The 18,139-nt window shown below is 40.7% G+C and overlaps 1 protein-coding gene across 4 annotated transcripts; it reads right to left on the bottom strand.

The window, feature by feature from the left end:
* Positions 1 to 446: 446 nt before the first annotated feature.
* Positions 447 to 18,056, bottom strand: rbm18 (RNA binding motif protein 18). 4 transcript variants are annotated; one of them, XM_084935051.1, is made up of 6 exons: positions 17,842 to 18,054; positions 16,765 to 16,878; positions 10,286 to 10,412; positions 9,411 to 9,497; positions 5,074 to 5,174; positions 447 to 2,248 (listed from the first exon to the last, which is right to left on the bottom strand). In XM_084935051.1, the coding sequence occupies exons 2-6, from the start codon at positions 16,869 to 16,871 to the stop codon at positions 2,068 to 2,070; spliced, it is 603 nt and encodes a 200-aa protein (XP_084791177.1). In that variant the 5' UTR covers positions 16,872 to 16,878; positions 17,842 to 18,054; the 3' UTR covers positions 447 to 2,067. The 4 variants fall into 4 exon arrangements, with proteins under 4 accessions (XP_084791177.1, XP_084791178.1, XP_084791179.1 ...); XM_084935052.1 differs by having other exon boundaries at positions 9,417 to 9,497; XM_084935053.1 differs by lacking the exon at positions 447 to 2,248 and having other exon boundaries at positions 5,159 to 5,826; positions 17,842 to 18,056.
* Between the last annotated feature and the right edge of the window lie 83 nt (positions 18,057 to 18,139).

The following is an 18,139-nucleotide window of genomic DNA, read 5'->3' as shown; positions in this document are numbered from 1 at the left end:
TAAGAATAAATTCGATGTATAAGTAATAAGTTAAAAGATGTATATTATTAGGGCAAATATTCACGATTTACAGATCTTTCCAACACAGCTGGCGCTACGTTTAAATCCACAGATTAATGTGTTTGTTTGTTTTTAATGTAAATCCTTAATACAATTATGCAAAAGTATAAAGACATATACATAAATACATAAACTATAGGAGCTGATGTAACTGAATCTAAACGCTGACAGAAACTCAGGGAGCCATTAAACAAAAGGCTGAGCTTTATAATTACAGGATATGTTTGAGCCTACAATAGTTTAGATCGATATGTCAATCATCCCGCTTTCCACAGCGGATCCATGATTATCTGTAAATCTACACTTCAGGAATTATTCCATCAAAAATGATCCAAGCGTTTAAAAAAAGAAGAAAAAAAAAAAAAAAACACCCGAATGTGTATCCATGAACTAAAAAGGATATATTTATCCAGTGGGCCCTTTATTGAAAACAGATAATTACAGGCAAGGAAAATAAAAAAATAAATAAAATAAAATAGAAATAGAATTAAAAAAAATGCTGTAATGGATTTCACAAATGTTCTGCAGCCGCATGAATGATTTTACAGCAACAAACAAATCCCACGAAGAGCTGAGTGATGTCAAGAGGTAGGATTTGGTCCATCGGTCTGCACGAAATTGTGCTCTTCCGTCTTCTCCAATAATTAGCCCGCTGCGAGCTGTAGACCAACAGTTCCTACTTGGTAACCTCACAAAAACAGAAAAGGCCATTTGGCCGGCAAATTCATCCATCTGCCAATTAAATCCAGTTTACAGTCCCATCAGGATTTCGTCTCTTTTTTTTCTTTTTTTAAAAAAAAAAAAAATCATAAGAGCCTCAAACTGCAATAAAAAAAATGCCCAATATGACAGCAAATGAAAAAAAAAAAAATGCAGTTTATAATAAAGAAAATGTGTCCACATTAATCAGTCTTACAAAAAGGCCTACAAAGTATTCGAAGTATTTACAGGAACTGCACAAAAATAGTAAACTACTTAATATTCATCATATCAGAGTGGGAAAAGTGAGCCTCAAAAGGCTACAATAGCTAAGACTATATGATTATTGTGGATAATGTTGTTACATAGATGCTCTTTCTGGTACTTAAATAAATGATATGATCCATGATGGCTGATTTTCCACAAACAAAAAAACCCAAAACGAAAGGGTTACATGTGGTGAGGAGAGGGAGTTTTTGGGCAATGGAAACAAAATATTTTAATGGCAACAAAGAACACCATCAACATGAAAAACACAGGAGCGAAGTGATTATTTACCTTTAATTGAGAATTTTAAATAACAAGAATGCGACCAGGGATGGATCTAAATGCTACGCAAAAGTCATTAAAAACAGTCGTATAAAATTAGATCCAAGAAAAAAAACAAAACAAAAAAACAAAAAAAAGAACAAAGGGGGGAGAAATCAAGCGCGCCCACACACACACACACACACACACACACACACACACACACACACACTAAAACTCGTGAGAGTCGCTAAGCGGCTTGTGGCTTATTATTTTTACACTCCATTAATAGTAACCAATTAGGACAAACCGAAGCCCAACCCGCCCTCCAAAAGAAACATATTCCTTAATTAAATAATGTGATCTGGAAGTTAGAAGATGTGTTCAAAACAAAACGAGAAGCAGCGTTTACACCGCTTAACACTTTCAACTGTGTTCAATCGCTGCAAATCGTGACGAGGCAGGCCGACGAGAGGCCCGACCTGCACGTCAGCCAGGTTTGGGTCACATGTCCGGCTAAATAACGACCGATGATTCTGAGACCTGAAATAACTCAAAAAAAACCCAAAACCCACTTTGGGTGCCGTCCATGATGGCTGTGGTTACTCCTTAACAGTCAGGGTTCACCTTCGAGAGCTTTTATTTTCCCCACATCGGACAGTCGAAAGTACTGAGTGTGGAAACTGTTTGTGTGGAGGTGGGGGCTGAGGTGTAGACGCTGGCTTTGGGATTAGAGAGGAAGGGGTGGGTGGCTGGGGATAGAATAAGTGGGAGGATGGGTCATCTCCTGAACTTGCGGGGCCTGCTCTGGTTGCTGTGGTGTGATTTAGAGTAGGGCTCCCAGCGTTTCCTCTCTGGCGGCTTGTTGTAAACGTAGGCAGACGGGCCTGAGTAGCTATCGTCTGGATTCTCCTCCATCATCTGGAGCTTGGCTTCGATGGCGCGGATCTTAGCACTCGTGCTGGAGGAAGAAGGAAAAAATGAGAGGAGGTGTTAGCAGCGAGGCTGGGGGGGAAATACTAGTGTTGATACTGAGTGTGAGGGACAAATAGGACTGATGGACAGACTCTGGGGGACAGAAAGAGGAGGTAATAGCAGTCTTAGTGAGAGGGGGGTGGACAGGTTTAAAATAAAATACAGAAGAATGAACAGTGAAACAGAGGACTACTTTTATTTAAATGGTGAAACAGAATTTGGAGAAGCAGAGGAGATAAGATTGTGGGAAAAAATTGCAGTGCTTGTGGGGAGGCGGTGGGGAAATGAGGGAATGAGTGCGCGAGAAGTAGCAAAAAAAAAAAAAAAAACTGGAGAGGAAAACAATAGAGGGGCCATCAGGGGAAAAAAAAGAGGGCTATAGTGTATATTTCCTCTCGTGCTGTGTGGATAGAGTGACTTTGAGGTTTGCAGCAGATAGATGAGAGGTTCCTGCACAACAACATGAAATTACTTCTTTTTTTTTCCAACCACGACTTGTCACATATTTACACAAAATTAACAGCTTCCACATTTAAAGGGTAAAAAACACTCTGCTCCGTGAGTCTGCTCACTCCGGGGAACCTAATTTGGCATTTGACCGTTTTTACACTCCATTTGTCTTATTTTATATAGGCTGCAAATGCAATATTAATCCCCCTAAAACTGTTGTTTATGTTAAGGAAAAGATCATTGATCAGCGCACTGCTTTACCTCACAATGGTAAGGTGAATCCACCGTGAGGCCAATTGCTGAGTGTCTTCTCTTCAACATCCCATCAAAATAAAGGCTAAAAAGGCCCCAAAATAGTAAAGGAAAATATCATAGAAAATAGTCATAGTCATCAAAGTCCAAGAGTTGCCTTTTTTTGGTTGCCAGTGGGATGTATACTCACTGAGTAGCCTGCATAAAATACATGCTGTGTATTTCACGTTTTGCTGTGACTCTAGGCTGGATTACCTCAGTAGGAGGCGAAAACGCCACAGAGTGACTTAACAGCGCTTTATTTATTTAATTGGTTGACCTGCAAGTGTGTATATGGGAATAAGGGCTGCAAATGTGGCTGCTATAATGGCATACTTTGGAGTCGGACAGAATTTCAACACTTCCATTGATGTCTTTGGAGCCAATGTGGTCTTTCAATAATTACAGCACCACAGTTGAGTACCGTGAAGAATGTTTTATAGCAGAGGTGTCAGACATGCATCCTGGCAAAGGGTCAAATCCAGCCTGCTGGACAGCTTTACAAAGTATCAGAATGGCTGAGGAGCTAATAATAACTCATTTTCTTTAACAAATTGCACTGCTCTTGCTGGAGAGGTGGAGCTGTGAGGATAGCTAAACTTTTTCTAAATCATAAATGATTATTTCAATCATAAATGAGTAAAATACTATTGTTTAGTTTCAAGCGTGTGAGTTTTGCGTGTTTTTTTTTTTATAAGATCCACTTTGATCTGTAAAATTGTAATGCAAGTATAATTACAGCAGACCAACTGAATGTGGAAAAACTGAGGAACATTGTTGAAATAGCTCTTTTTTTCTTCTTAAGACATCTCAGACTGTTTTTAAAATGGATGTTTCATTAAATGTGAATGTTTTCAGAAGGTACTTGGACTACACTAAAAGAAAGAGAACAGCTCTTGAGATAACATTAGGCCCGTATGAGGTCCAAAATATGACTGAATCTTCTGTTTTTCATGTATTTGTGCTGGCTTGGTTAATTAAGGTTACAGTATGTCAGAAGATAGACGTGATCGTGGATGTAACAAAAGGTCACACTCCCAGAGTGGGTGAAATGCTTCATGGGTTTCTCCAGCCCTCCCCCCAAAGTTGGATGAGTGGAAAAGAATGAATGGAAAAAAATAAACAAGTGTTTTCTACTGATTGCATTTACTTTTTTTCCCCCCATTCAGTGACCCCCCTGCACGTAGTTATAACAACCAACTGGTCACCCAGAGCTTAAGCATTCAACACCCTAACCTATGGGTGCCCACTTTCAATCAATGCATAGGTCACCGAGTGGAAGGCAACCTGCCTCCAAACAATCGCAGTCTGACTCGGACTGAGTGCAGTCACTCTCAGACAGATTGGAGAAGGTTTGCAAATAACTGCTGTTTAATTTATAACGTTGCCATCACACTGGTGTCAGTTGCAACTCGTCTGCAATTGGTGTCTTTGCAGTTGGGGACACGACTCAACTGGTTGCCAACTGGTTACAATCCTATGTAAAAGTTAATAGATAAACAGAAATATCTGAATTTCTGTTTCGGATCTATGAGGTTCTCGCTAGACTCTGAATGTAAGCAGTTGAAGTGCATTTACATTGAAGGAGATAGCACCAGATTAGCGATCTTCACCGATTTATCACAGTTAATCAGATATAGACTGCATGTGTACATGCCAACATAATCCAGTTCAATCACAGGCTGACTGGTAGCAGACCTATTGCCATTTTATCACCTTCTCAATGCAATAAAGTTTCTCTGAGGATGGCAACTGTTATGAGGCTCAGGTTTTAGTAGTTGGAGCTCTCTCTTGTAGTAGGAGACGGTAAACTTCAGCAGCATTCTCACTGCTAGAAATTCTTTCTTAGGTTTAAGCAAGACTGACAGGTAGAGAAAGAAGAAGGCAATTCGATGCCCACTGGCTCATCTTTGCATTGGGTGCTGACAGATTAGAAACCAATTCAAATCCATTCAAATACAAAAGTTCAGGCCTTCAGCTCATATGTGAAAACACTCAGAGAAAAAACAAAACCTGATACAACAGCAGAAAGTTTATATGTGTGCGTGTGTGTCTGCTGTTGATGCCAACCTGAGGTGGTTGGTTGTTATGGATCCATCCTCTGTTGAACCGCTGCATGACGGTTCCAGGCTGGGAGGCATCGTCTTGTCATTACGAAAACCTTCAAACCTCTGTAAACAACATACGTGGGCAAAAACAAACAAAGAAAGAAAGACCCACACAAACAATGATGGAAACGTGTATGGACAGACAGATGAAAAGAGATAAACAGAAAGAGTAAAATAACAAGTAGAGCAAGTAATGGCAGAAGATACACAAGATACAGGGAAGCAGACAATCAGTGGAAGAGACTGAATATGTCCTAAAGATATAATGTGGACTCTGATATAGATTACAGCTCACAGTACACATCAATCAAACTTTAACTTTCTAAAAAGACAAGCAATTCCTAATCATTAATATCAGTTTAACAGCATTTTACCCCTGAGATACATTTTAGGTCTAAGTTTGAACAGGGCCAAATAAAATAAGGCAGACATTTAGAAAACAACAGACCTTCTAATAAATACTAACAGCAGGTCTCTGAAGTCAGCTCCAGTTTTCTCCCACAAATATGAACATTACTAAACTACAGTATTGATCTTGTTTGTTTCCGGTCAAACAGACAGTAACCAAGCAGCAAGCAAGCACGTCCGGCTTGTAATCACACCCTAAGGGATGATCGAGGATAAAAGTGGGACCAGCTGATGAGCAACAACCAACGCGTGCACTCATTCCTTTCAAAACCACCTTCCAAACATCTCCAACAGCCAAAACTGAAACCTGTGGAGAAAAAGAAAGAAAGAAAAAAGAAAAACTAAACAAAGTAACAGTCACATGATGGGTAATGATAAGCTCCAGCACTTGGCGCAGCAGTTTCCGTGTGCAGTACGTTTGGAAACCATCTGGCGAAGTTCAGCCGGTGGAAGCGAGACAGACTCACATGACATTACATGAAGTTACATAAATGCAGCAGAGCACACGCACACACATTCCTACATACAGTCCCATGAAATAAACAACATGTATAGCCAAGAATAAGAGTAAAAACAATGACCATGCAACCAGCCAGGACCCTTCCCTTCCACCTATTCCTAAAGGCATGTGGCTGGAATGCATAGAGATCTGAATGCAGCCAATAAGAGCACACTGAATCTGAAAACACTCCAAAACCTGCAAATAAAGCTAAATTTGGGTTGTTAAATTTGTTTTTCAGGAGATAGCATTTTAAATTAGGTTAATAAAACTAAATATCTAAATTACTGCACTATAATTGGCTGACAAGTGAGAAATGCATAGCAAATGTAGTTAAACTTTTGTTTTGTAAATTCATTCAGTGTTGGATGTATCACCTTACAATATGACACCAATAACTTTTACTTTCTAACAAGTAACAAGTTCACCCAACCGGGTGGTAATATAGTTGAGGAGGTGCTGGAAATATCATGAAGTAAACTCAATATACTAAGAAGACTTCACACACTCAGGATGAATAATCAACACGCACAAACTAAATGAAAACAGTTTATTGTTTCTGGTAAAGCAAACAAACTCAAACGAGTAACTAATGCATACATGATGCTTTAATGTAATAGATTACTTTTAAAACAACTTGATATTTTAAAATTAAAAGCCTACTACACAACACGGAGTACAAACAAATAAAGCCAAGAAGAAGTGTACGAAACCGCAGTTCCTCTCGTGGCCACTTGAGGTTGGCTCGAAAAAGGAATGAGACCCCAAAGACTCCCATGCTAAAATGCTCCACTTTGCAGCATTAAAAAGCAAACTTGCATACCTGGTATTAAAAAAAATAATAGTTTACCCTCAGATCAACTCCGAGTGAGGGTATTTTTTTTTACTCATCCAACTGGGTAACTCAGTTAGAGGTAGGGTCACGGCAGGCGCCCTGACACAAGCATAAAGCTGATAAGTGTGTTTGTGTGTTGCACTTGCTAACTAAGCTCACTCGGATAAGCTGATAAATTAGCACTGCACCCTTTTAGCCACACAAATCATTTCATCTCCAAAGGTGGCATGCATCATAGATAAGCTTACTTATATAAGTATGGGTATAAAATACGCCATCTTTAACAGTTGCATTAGCAGGTTTGGAAATCTGAGGATTGTGGACATCCTTAAATAAATGATCATCAGAGTAATTCCCTCCATTTCAAAGCTTTAAATAAAGTCAAGATGTAAGCCTGGACGATTGGATAACTTCAACACCACCTGTCTGTGACTCGCATATCCCAGCACATCACTCCTGGGTTGGACTCAATGAAGACAGGCTGGCAAAAATGTAATTCATTTTTAATTTGACCTGAGCTGGCTCCATCAGTGGAAGATTGCTCACAAAGATGGGACTGCAAAAATTAGTGACTCGCACTTCACAGACTAGTCCACTTGAAATATCAGTATACCGGCTTCACTGGAATTGGCAGTGATCTGCAATTGACCCCATTTTGTAATCTCTGTAGCTAATAAGAAACATAACCCTTGAAATTATGCATCAAACAAAGGTTAAGAAAGGGGAAAAGCGCACATATTGCATGCTTTAGAAGGAGGTTTAATGATCAGACACCTATTAGGAAAAAGCTCCTGAGGTGATGGGTGAAGTTGAGCGTTACGGTGCCATCTTTTTTGGAACATACAACATGGGTCATGCTTAAACCTCTAATCTTTTCCTCGCCTAAAACTCACAATAAGAAAATGTGGGGGAGTCTACAACATGAGGGAGAAAGATTGATGAACAATGTGAAGATGACTGTGGTTGAAATATTAATTTATTTTCACAAAGGGCACGATAATGGTGATGTGTGAATTCATTTCTGCCAGGAGGGAGGCAAATCCATGTCTGCAGGCTAGGCGGAGATACTCCCTGTTGTGAAACTTTAATTATAGCAATCAAGTCTAGCAGGACAGTTTGCAGGGTCACATGATCACGACCGTCCATCAACACACTGCAGCAGAGTGGAAAAATGGGGTTGCGCATATCTAGCTTACTTTAACAGAACAAAGCCTAAGAATACCAACAACATTCGCTGGAAGCCGAGGTCAACCCCAGTCTATAACCCACTGACAATTTAATTATAATTAAAAAACGAATTCCTAAAAAAACTTGCACTTTCTCTGACTCTGTTAGTCACGTATGCGGCAGAGAGGACAGCGAGATATATATTCTCCAAGACTGTGTTTTAACTGCGTGAGCTGATAGACAGAAAAAGGTATTTACTGAGAGGAACCAGCATTTACTGTATGCCTGCCATGCATTTCCAGACACAGGCAAAGAGTCAAAAACCTGTTTATTCATATAAATCCTCACATTAACAAACCTGACGCTACAGTCTGGGGCCTGTCGAATCTAAGATGACCCCAACTTGACCCTGAAAAATACTGTTAATATGTCATTTTAAGCTTTAAAAGAATAAAACAATTATTAAGTTTGATAATTATTTATATTAGCCTACACGTACTGCTAATTATTAAAAAAAGAAGAAAAAAAAAAGGGGTCAGAACCAGACCCTGTTCAGCTGATTATATTCACTCACTACAGTACACTGAATTATTCACAAGATTAACCGTGCTCTCCTGTTAGTATAACCTACGCTAGAGATGCTTCTTGCATGGAAGTGTTTTTACATGCAGCAGTTATGCAAGCTGCATAACTGACTTGCATAACTGGACAATAGTTATGCAAGGAAATGTTTGATTTCATAGTACCGCACCTAAAAAAAGTGCATGTGAGCTAAGGCGAGTGGCATGGTCATTTTTATTAGTGGCACAAAAATTTTTTGTTTTTTTTAAATGAACACTTGTAGAAGCATGAATAAAAACAGCTACTACTTTTGCTTGAAACGGTAGATTGAACTGTTATTAGTTAAATCTTTGAGCAGATTTATCTCACAGCGTGTTCTCTTAAAGGCGGCAGCGTTGACCTTGACCCCCTTCTACCATGTGTTTGTGTGTATGTGTGTGTGTAGGGCGTGATTCGTCTCTATACAGGATATCCTTTCACCCTTCGCCAGTAGGCTTTCTATTGTTAACAGACAGGCATGCTGGTTGTGCTGGGATCCCTGTGCTCTCTGTAAACTGGCTCTGACAGCAAAAACACTAAAATTAAAACCACTACTGGCGGATCATTTTTATCTTTCACCCTAAGCCAGATTGACCTCTGCCATCACAAATGTCCCTCATCCTAAGATATTTTGGTGATTTCTCCCAACCCTTTGGTCATTAGAGAGCCTAACATTTTTCTAATGCACAGATCTAATATTTATATTTAGTCTCTATACCTGCAGATTAAACCCAAAATTTCAGCCACATTCAGAGCAGTATTGTATGCTGGGAGTGAGCGTGATACTTACCCTCACCTGTGCGTGTGCCCAGCGCACAACCAACTTCTTGGACAAAGCTAGCTTCCCATTTAAACACTGGATAGCCCTCTCAGCCTCCTGCATGCAGCCACAGAAACACAAACACAGAGAAAACAAGGAAGAGGAAAAGAGAGAAAGACAGAGGGGCGGCTTTTAAGTCGTGATTAAAAATCAGCTTTGATGATTGCATCCGAGTGATTAAATCATTAGTCCTCATAACAGCAGAAGGCCATAACTGAGGTGTCTGAGTGTGTGGCTGTGTGTATGAGAGGCAGTGTGAATAAATACAGTTTTATCTAATCAAATGTGCAAGTGGCTTTGTTGCTAAATTATATTAATGCAGTTCTTTATCCAAGCGTGTCTACATGTAAGTGTGTGTGAGTGTGAAAGATAAACACACACTTCCTCTGTATAATCCTTTTGGGAGGGCTTCATATCCCACTGATAGACACTAGCTGTGAAACTAGATGCTTATCTCAATCCCACAGCACGCTCCAAAACAACCTGTGAAGCTTAAACCTGCTCCCTATAAAGCCCACTTCAACAGGACACACACGCACACTGCTTCAGGTTGACTCATGAACATTTTTACACTCAGTTTGGGTCATTTTCATAAAACATCCAACTCATAGTGGATGAAAATTGTTTCTCATCAGATCTTTAAGTTCAAATATATTTCCTATATTGATGAAATGATTCGTTTTACTCCTGCCAACTGAGGATTTACTTTTAGAAATGATAAATCTGGTATTTCATGCATCTGAGTTTACGTACTAGTGTACAAAGCCACATGCTGTGGGTTTAAAAAAAAAACAAACCCTTTAACACAACTGACATTTATATGCAGATAAACATGCTGTACGTACCTCCCTGGTGCTAAAGTTGACAAAGCAGTAGCCTCGTGGCTGTCCCTCCAAAGGCCCAGACTTGTGAAACAGGAAGTCAAACTGTTTCACTTTGCCAAACTTCTCTAACAACTTCACCAGGTGATACCTGTCGAGAGAGCGAGAGAGAGAGAGAAAGAGAGAGAGAGCAAAAAAAAGTGTAAGAAAAGACTGCTCCCTAAAGACAGAAAATGGGAAATAAGAAGGCAAAATGACTTTGATATTTTGCAAAAGGGTCTCAGTCCATGCTGTACTTGGCCCCTGTAAATCTGTCAAGTAGGGCTAATGAGAATGACAGCTTTCTCTCCCTGACACCTTTTTAGCAGCAGGCCAGCTGGTGTGGCAGGCCGGTGACAGTAAATCTCTGACTGAGACAATGCTGAGGATACAGTAGCAGGACAATGAGGGAATAAAACAGAGGAAGCTTAAAATCCCCCCTGAGCACAGAGATCTGCACAAACAACCTCCACTGACTGTGCGGCGCTGCTTAGGACTACAAATGAGCATACATGTGGTCACTGAAGAGCTATGTAGTGTTTGTGAGATTGTAGGTGTGTGTGTGTGCGCGCGCGTTTAACCAGCAATTTGCAGCCATGGGAAAAAAACATTTCTTTTGACAGTACAGAAAAGAGCAATGAGTTCAGGGTCACTTGGAGACTAGATTCGCTGCTACACTACTGTAAATACCCCGGGGCTGATTGATTGTTTTCAACACAAACTGAGCAGGACGTGCTTTTCCATTTCGTTAAGAAGAAAATACGAAAAAGTGTCCATCCCAAGTTCCAATATGCTGACACATTCGAGATGCTGGGGTCAACTGTGTGAGTCAGGCTCAAAAAATGACTGAAATGGTGAAATCGATTAGCAAAATTGTTGCAGACTTCTTTTAAGAGTGTCAGTGGACTCATTTGTAGTAACTGTTTGAGGTCCAAGAACAAGTTTGAATCACTGTGAAAACTCCTCAACAAGAAACAACACATCACCCTGCTGATTAGTCACTGAAACCACCACAGAATTAACTCCTCATGTTCCTGAGTGAAGGCAAAGAAACGGCTTTTAGCAGTCCTCACTGTATGAAAGACGACAACACCCGTAACTGTTTGCAAACCAACTCAATCAGCAGTTTACGAAAAACAAAAAGGTTACAGTTACACATTTGTATACTTTAATATTTTGTGTCAACCCAAGGAGCGTGCACATGCACAAACAGTTGAAGCCAAACATATTCAGCAATTCGTTGATTTTTTTTTTGTTTACATGTTCTTGTCTTCTGTCACAGGGGAAAAAACTGAAACGCTTGAAGAAAAGAGTCCAACAGACGCCCTCCTGTGTTCTTGATTCGGTGCCATTGCCTTGTGTGACTGTCCAGGCCTCAGAGTGACCCCAGGTGTTTTGTATAACTGTTAAAGAGAAATTAATGCTTCAGCCTTTTATTGTTTAGGAGCCTGTTATTTTTAATCCTCAAGTGGTTTGTGTGTGTGTGACCAGAAAAATGTCAATGTGCAAGTGTGCAGTGTATGTGCAAGGGACTTGATGTGGCATTCTCAGAGTGAAGCGAGGTTCTAAGCTACAGGTTGTACTAATGTCTTCTACGACTCCCTGGGGGGCTTTAGACCGACGACAGTTTCTGCTTTTCCCAGACAACACCCTGCAAGCCTCCCCATGTGACAGTGGCTCATCTAGCCCTAGATTACACTTAAGTTGTTGTTTACACTTCAGTAAGCAAAAACTGTGCACTAGTGAACTATGCCGTCCTTTGAAAAAGCTATATAGTTAGACGTTTGAGCATATGTGTATTTTTAACAGAGGTTACACACTAAGAACCTTATTGGATGCTAAACCACAATGGAGAGCTCCTCCTGGGGGCTGTAAAACCCACCAGAGGAAGAGGGGAAGAGAAGGGGGAGGAAAGGGAGGGAAAGGTGAGCAAACGGAGACTAAAGTTCAGAGAGGGGATATTGATGGCAAGGTGAAAGGTGTAGGAAGAGGAGCACAAGGCAAAAGAAGAGAGGAGGTGAGAAGCCAGGTATGACAGATACAGGAGTTAGGAAACAAGAGGAGAGGAAGGAAGGGACAGGGGGGGATGTGAGTCAAGTCCAGAAAAAGATAAGACAAAAGGTTCGGTCCAGAAAAGTGCAGGTCAGAAGGGAAGAATTTGGAGAGGAGGAGCTAGGGTTTGACTTTTTGACAATGCAGCTATCTGCAGTTGTAAAGAGTAAAAGAGCGTGCAACTGACAACTAGCACTGTGACAGGAACTGTGGGATTTTTACTGAAAATTTAAAAGGGAAACAACATCATAGTTTCCCCATAACCCAGTTGATATCTGAACAGGATGAAAAGCAGAAAAGGTCAATTTAATTATCACGCGTGGAATAAATTCTTCTCTCTTCACTGTAAGAGATGAACTCGTAGGAAAATTTCATAATTCTCTCAACAGGGAAGCTTATAATCAAACAGAACTGTGCACAGGACTTCACACAAAATCACAGTGCTGCTTTTCACTGTATTCAAATTAAGTGTAACGTTTTACCCTGAACAACCTAAAACAGCACTGAAAACATGAAACAGAACTAAATCTCACCTAAACGCCAGCACTGAAAAATGCAACAATTTTACAAGTAGTCTTTAGGAATAGTTCTCCAGGCTTCCTGAAGGATATTCAAAGCTCTTCTTTGGATGTTTCTGCCTTTTGTTCTGTTCTCTGTCAAATATGATCCCACACTGCTTCAGTACTGTTGAGGTCTGCGCTCTGGGGAGGCCAGTCCAGTGTTCAACTGTGTCTTTGTCTATCCAGGTATGCTTTCACTGCATTGGTAGTGTTTTTGGGAAGCCGCTGCTATTCAAATGTTTTCCAGATGGTATTGCATTGTGGATCAAAATCAAAATGCCAAGTTTTCAGCTGATAGTTCTTTGGAAATCACCTTGCTACTGCAAAATAGTGTTTCCTCCAAGTCAAACCAAATTATTTTTGGCAGTTTTTGTAGATTCAACTACAGAAATTGGAACAAACTATATACTTTTGTGACAGGCTGCTAGTCACAATATACCTAAAGATACACATTAAAATTGGTTCATTTCTAAGTTGTGTGTTATGTGCAGTGTTGGGACTAACGCGTTATTAAGTAACGCGTTACAGTAACTACGTTATTATTGTGGTAACGAGCACGGTAACTAGTTATTATGCCAAAACCGGGAACGCGTTACTCGTTACTGGGATTTAGATAGGCTCGTTATTCGTTACTTCGTGTGGTGGCTATCGCGGAGCTTCCACAGATTCAATAACATTAGCAAGTGGTGGAAGCCAGCAGGTGGATGAAGGAAAAGGGAGGCAAGAGGAGAGACCCGAAGCGGCCGCTGGTCCGAGAGTGTCAGGTGAACTGAACTTCAGGTAAGAAATTATAACCTGCAGTCCATCTGGGTCAGATATAAACCAAGTTTAGTTGGAGTTTATTTTCGTTATGCTGACTTTTTCGTACTGCGTGCTAGCTAGCATGACGGAGTTTCTATACAGCTGGGTGGTGCTATGTTACTGATGTTGAACTTTATTTTGTTCATAAGGTTAATTATTAGAGTTGCCAACCGTCCCGTAAAAAACGGAATCGTCTGGTATTCAGAGAAATTATTACGCGTTTCGTGTTGAGCTGAAAAGGAACAGTTTGTCCCGGACTTCAGCTACAATGAAAAAGACACAAAGCTGGAGTTATTCTATGTTTACGCTGCACAGCTGCCTCTTCTTCTCTCATCCTCTCACCCTCCCTCTCCTGTTTCTACTTCAATCTTGAAACTGATCAATGATCAGCTGATCGGTTTTTCTCTCTTGTTTGTTTATCGCCCACTTTGCGCCAGAAAGAGGAAACCAGCGGATGTCGCGGTAAACAACAGCAGCACTTTTAAGCTTGATCAGCTGTTGTTAGAATTTATTTAATATTAATTTCTAGTATCAGCTGATGTTTGCTGGAGCCACAGCTGTAAACCTGCTGGTCATGATGTCGGTTTGGTTATGTGATGAGAGGGAAACATGAAGATGAAACCAGGAGATGTCCTTACTGAATCATCAGAGCTGTGATGGAGAAACAGGTTTACCTTTTAGTTAACATGAATGAGTTGAAGGGAAGTTATGAACTGTTTCTGAGAGACAAATAACACCAGGATCCTTTTCTAAGTAGCTGACAGCTGGTAACTGTGCAGGGGCGGGTCTAGCAAAGTTTTGCCAGGGGTCCATGTAGGGCATTAAAAGGGAAAGGTGGGCACAAGGAAATACTTTCTTATTCTCATTTAAAATGTCTCACTTTTTAAAAAAAATAATTATCTGAGTCTTACAACAAACAATTGATAGATTGATACATATATACCATCAGAACAGTGTACATCACTGTCACAACAGTGTTTATTTTCATTCAAAGGCTTTATGATTTTTCCCATAATGGTGGGCCGGTCTCTAGTCAAAATGCCCGGGACGATTTTTTTGTCCCAGTCCAGCTCTGTATGCAGCTCATCTGCAGTCTGGTGTTACCTACATCTTCCTATTCGGAAGGCAGAATTTCTGAGTTCTGAGTACAATCGAAAGCACCACGACTGCAGTTTTTGTGTTGGATGTAAAAAGCAGGCTAGGATAGAATCAGGTGTGGGATTTCTCTCGTGGAAATGTGCACATTATTTTTTCCTTTCTATTGGTAGGTGGCACAGTGCAGTTGTGGCAAGTAAGCAAGCTAGAAGACTGGCAATCTTGCTGGGTATCCAGTTACGGAAGCAACACATTAACAAGAGAATTCTGAGTAAAACCAAAGTTACTTTCCCTAGTAACTAGTTACTCTGAAAGTAACGAGTAACTTGAAGTAACTGAGTTACTTTTGATAGAAGTAACTAGTAATGTAACTAAGTTACTAATTTAAAGTAACTTACCCAACACTGGTTATGTGTAGACACAACATTGGTTCATCTAGTTTGTTAGGTTAGGTGCATTTTTAAAACTTGAATAATTCATAGGTGAGTGTTAAGTGTCATAACAAACAAAGAACATTCCTCTGGGGACGGCCAGGTACAAGGACTGGACTGAAGATGGGTGCAATGTAAAAAAAAAAAAAAATAATTCAAAGACCTTCAGAAAGCCTGGAGAACTACTGCTTAAAAAAAGACAAAGTGTGTATCACTGGAAGCAAAATATAAAGAAATCAAGTGGGGCTTAAGACTTTTGCACACTTTTGTATTTTCAAATGATCCAAGCTCAAAGAAATAAAATTTCACCCTCACAGAATAAATTACTCATATGTCATCTTTTGTAATAAAATGATATAAATTAAGATTGGGGGCAGTTTAAAGTTGTATTGATTTTAAAGGCTGAAAACAGTTTGTTTCAGTTCAATCATTTTGCCTTTGCCTTGTGGCATCAGCACCTTGCATCTCAGGTCTATTTTCCACCTCTGCAGGGAGTTTGGCTCACCCAGACAAACACAGGGGGTACTGCGTGCTATCCCGGAGCTAATTAATCTTCCCAATCAGCAACGGGGGCCTTGAGCATTTCTCTTGTTTTCCCTCCATACTGAGAAGTAGAGGGCCATTTAAGAAGAAGCAGAGCAGAGCAGGGAAAGGGGAAGGAAACGCCTGTCTAGACGCCCACCAGAGCTGCTGCCCGTACATTCTCCAGCAGCCCCCACAGGCGTACAAACACACCCCTCACCCCAAAAAACTACCTCCTCTTCATCACAGCATATGCAGGGATGTCTTTAGCATTCAGCAGCAAACACAAAGAAGGAGGAACAAAAAGGATTTGCATGTGATGCTCTGTCAAGACTCTTTTGGGTGTCAAAGCCTCTACCAGCTGCCACCCAAACATCAACTGTGTGTGTACGCGCACACGCGCGCGCACACACACACACACACACACACACACACACACACACACACACACACACAGAGCTCCAGGTTGACACAGAAACAGTAAACAGGGCAGGTGATTGAGAAATGATGGCTGCTCCTTAGCCGAGCAGGTCTCCGCGCTTCACTGCCTCTCTTTCACACACCCAGCCCTGTCTGCTCAGTCTCAGCTTGTGACACACACACACACTCTACACACACAGTTAATCAATCATACACGGACACACAATACATTGCCTTTCTATGGGGTAGAAGGTACGAACCAATGCCTCAGTTTCATACCATCTATTACAGTGACCACAGATCACCCACTAAAAGCCATCACTAAATGTTACTCCACATTAAAGTGGCGCTTTCGCACATTTGAGGCTGAAAACGTTACATTTAACTCCTAAAAATGCTCACTATGGCACAGCTCTATTGTAATCCCAGTGGCTCTTTGACTATGAGCTAAGATCCCTGCAATCATTACTAACGGATTAAAGTGTTGTAGATAATTTACACTATCTAAGTTGATATCTGGTGGATCAATGAAGATGAAATATGAGCTTGCGTTAAAGCAGAAGCTGACTTTTTTTTTACTCACTCTGTGATTTTGGGATCAATGTTTCCTATCCACAAGCGGTTTCCATCATGGGCCGTGCTCTCTGAAATAATAGAGGCATTTTCGACTGTCTCTGCTGCCGATGACATGTGGAATCTGTGGGATAAAAGAAGCAAAAGGCAGAGTTTTTGATTATCGCAAGTATGAATTTGCATGGAGCTCAGACACTCAACAGCTGGGCGTTTGCCTCTGGAAATCTCTGGAACATGAAGGAACCTACCAGAGAAGATCTGGACACCTATTGGGCATCTGCACGCTCAACCAAATACAGATATTCAGCTAATTATACCCTCATTGAAGGAAAAATCCAGGATAGGTTCAAAAAGTAAAGAGTCAGATAAACAGCTTCCACATTAACTGCACATAAATAATAAAGAGTCTCAAAACTTTGCCTTTCAGCTGCCCTTTATTGGACGCCACAGTTGATCATCTTCCTTCATCTGACACTATCCCAAGCATCCTCCTCTGTCACACCAACCCTCTGCATGTCCTCCTTCCCTACATCCACGAATCTTTTTCTTCCTTCTGCTTGGCAGTTACACCACCAACATGCTTTCTACGACATAGCCACTACCACGCCAATGATCTAATCTCTGAAAAGTGTCCAATTAAACAGTGAAATTTAGGGATTTTCTAATCTAACTCAGTTAATTTCATTCAATTAAAATTTAAAGCAGTTGTGTGCAATATGTGCGCAAAGGTTATGCCGATGTATGTTTCATAACAGGGGTTTTAATTTAATCAGGAAACAGAATCAGGAAACGACGTAGTGTGGGTTACTTCCTCGCACTGTCAAATAAACACATAGTTCCTGAAAACATCTGAAAAAGCAAAACTCCGACTCCACATCTGAGAAAAGCTAAGCAGATAATCTTAGTTTAACAAACCGTACAATTTTACTCCTTAACTGCGGAACTTCTTCGGATAGATAAGCCCGGGTAGAGTTAAACCAGACACGGTTATGCAGGTGGTAGCATATGTGATGAACATGAGCTCTCAGTCACTTCGTTATAGAAGAGCAGTGGATTGCAGCAGTTAGCTAAGTGAGTTTCCGTTTACCTCGTTGTTTGTCAAACTTCCTCTTCGCTGGCGAATTCTTCGAATTGGTTTACCACTGATCCCACCTTCGGGATGATTCTGGTGCGTCAAAACGTCAAATTAATCATTTCCTAAACTGTTTTCGTTCTATATTAGAGACTAGGCGAGCTAGCTCTGACGATACCTCGCTACCGTCTGACAACAAAGGCGCGGGGTGATGACGTAGTTTGTTTGAGCATGCGCAGAGTCCTATGGGAGCACTCGGTTACTGTTTGGTATCGCCTATATCATTCTCCTACAACGCTTCCAGTGTCCTCTT

Source organism: Perissodus microlepis, chromosome 7 (assembly GCF_051167445.1).
Source record: "Perissodus microlepis isolate ML-2025 ecotype Zambia chromosome 7, ASM5116744v1, whole genome shotgun sequence".
In the NCBI taxonomy this organism is placed as follows: domain Eukaryota; kingdom Metazoa; phylum Chordata; class Actinopteri; order Cichliformes; family Cichlidae; genus Perissodus; species Perissodus microlepis.
Note: the sequence above shows the minus strand (reverse complement) of the source record. Positions and strands in the feature narration are given on the sequence as shown.

Coding starts and splice junctions, on each gene's coding strand:
- rbm18 (XM_084935051.1), bottom strand. CDS start 16,871: ATGTCATCGGCAGCAGAGACAGTCGAAAATGCCTCTATTATTTCAGAG. Junction 9,498..10,285: donor TCAACTTTAGCACCAGGGAG/GTACGTACAGCA, acceptor GGCTGCATGCAG/GAGGCTGAGAGGGCTATCCA. Junction 2,249..5,073: donor ATAACAACCAACCACCTCAG/GTTGGCATCAAC, acceptor TTCTTCCTCCAG/CACGAGTGCTAAGATCCGCG.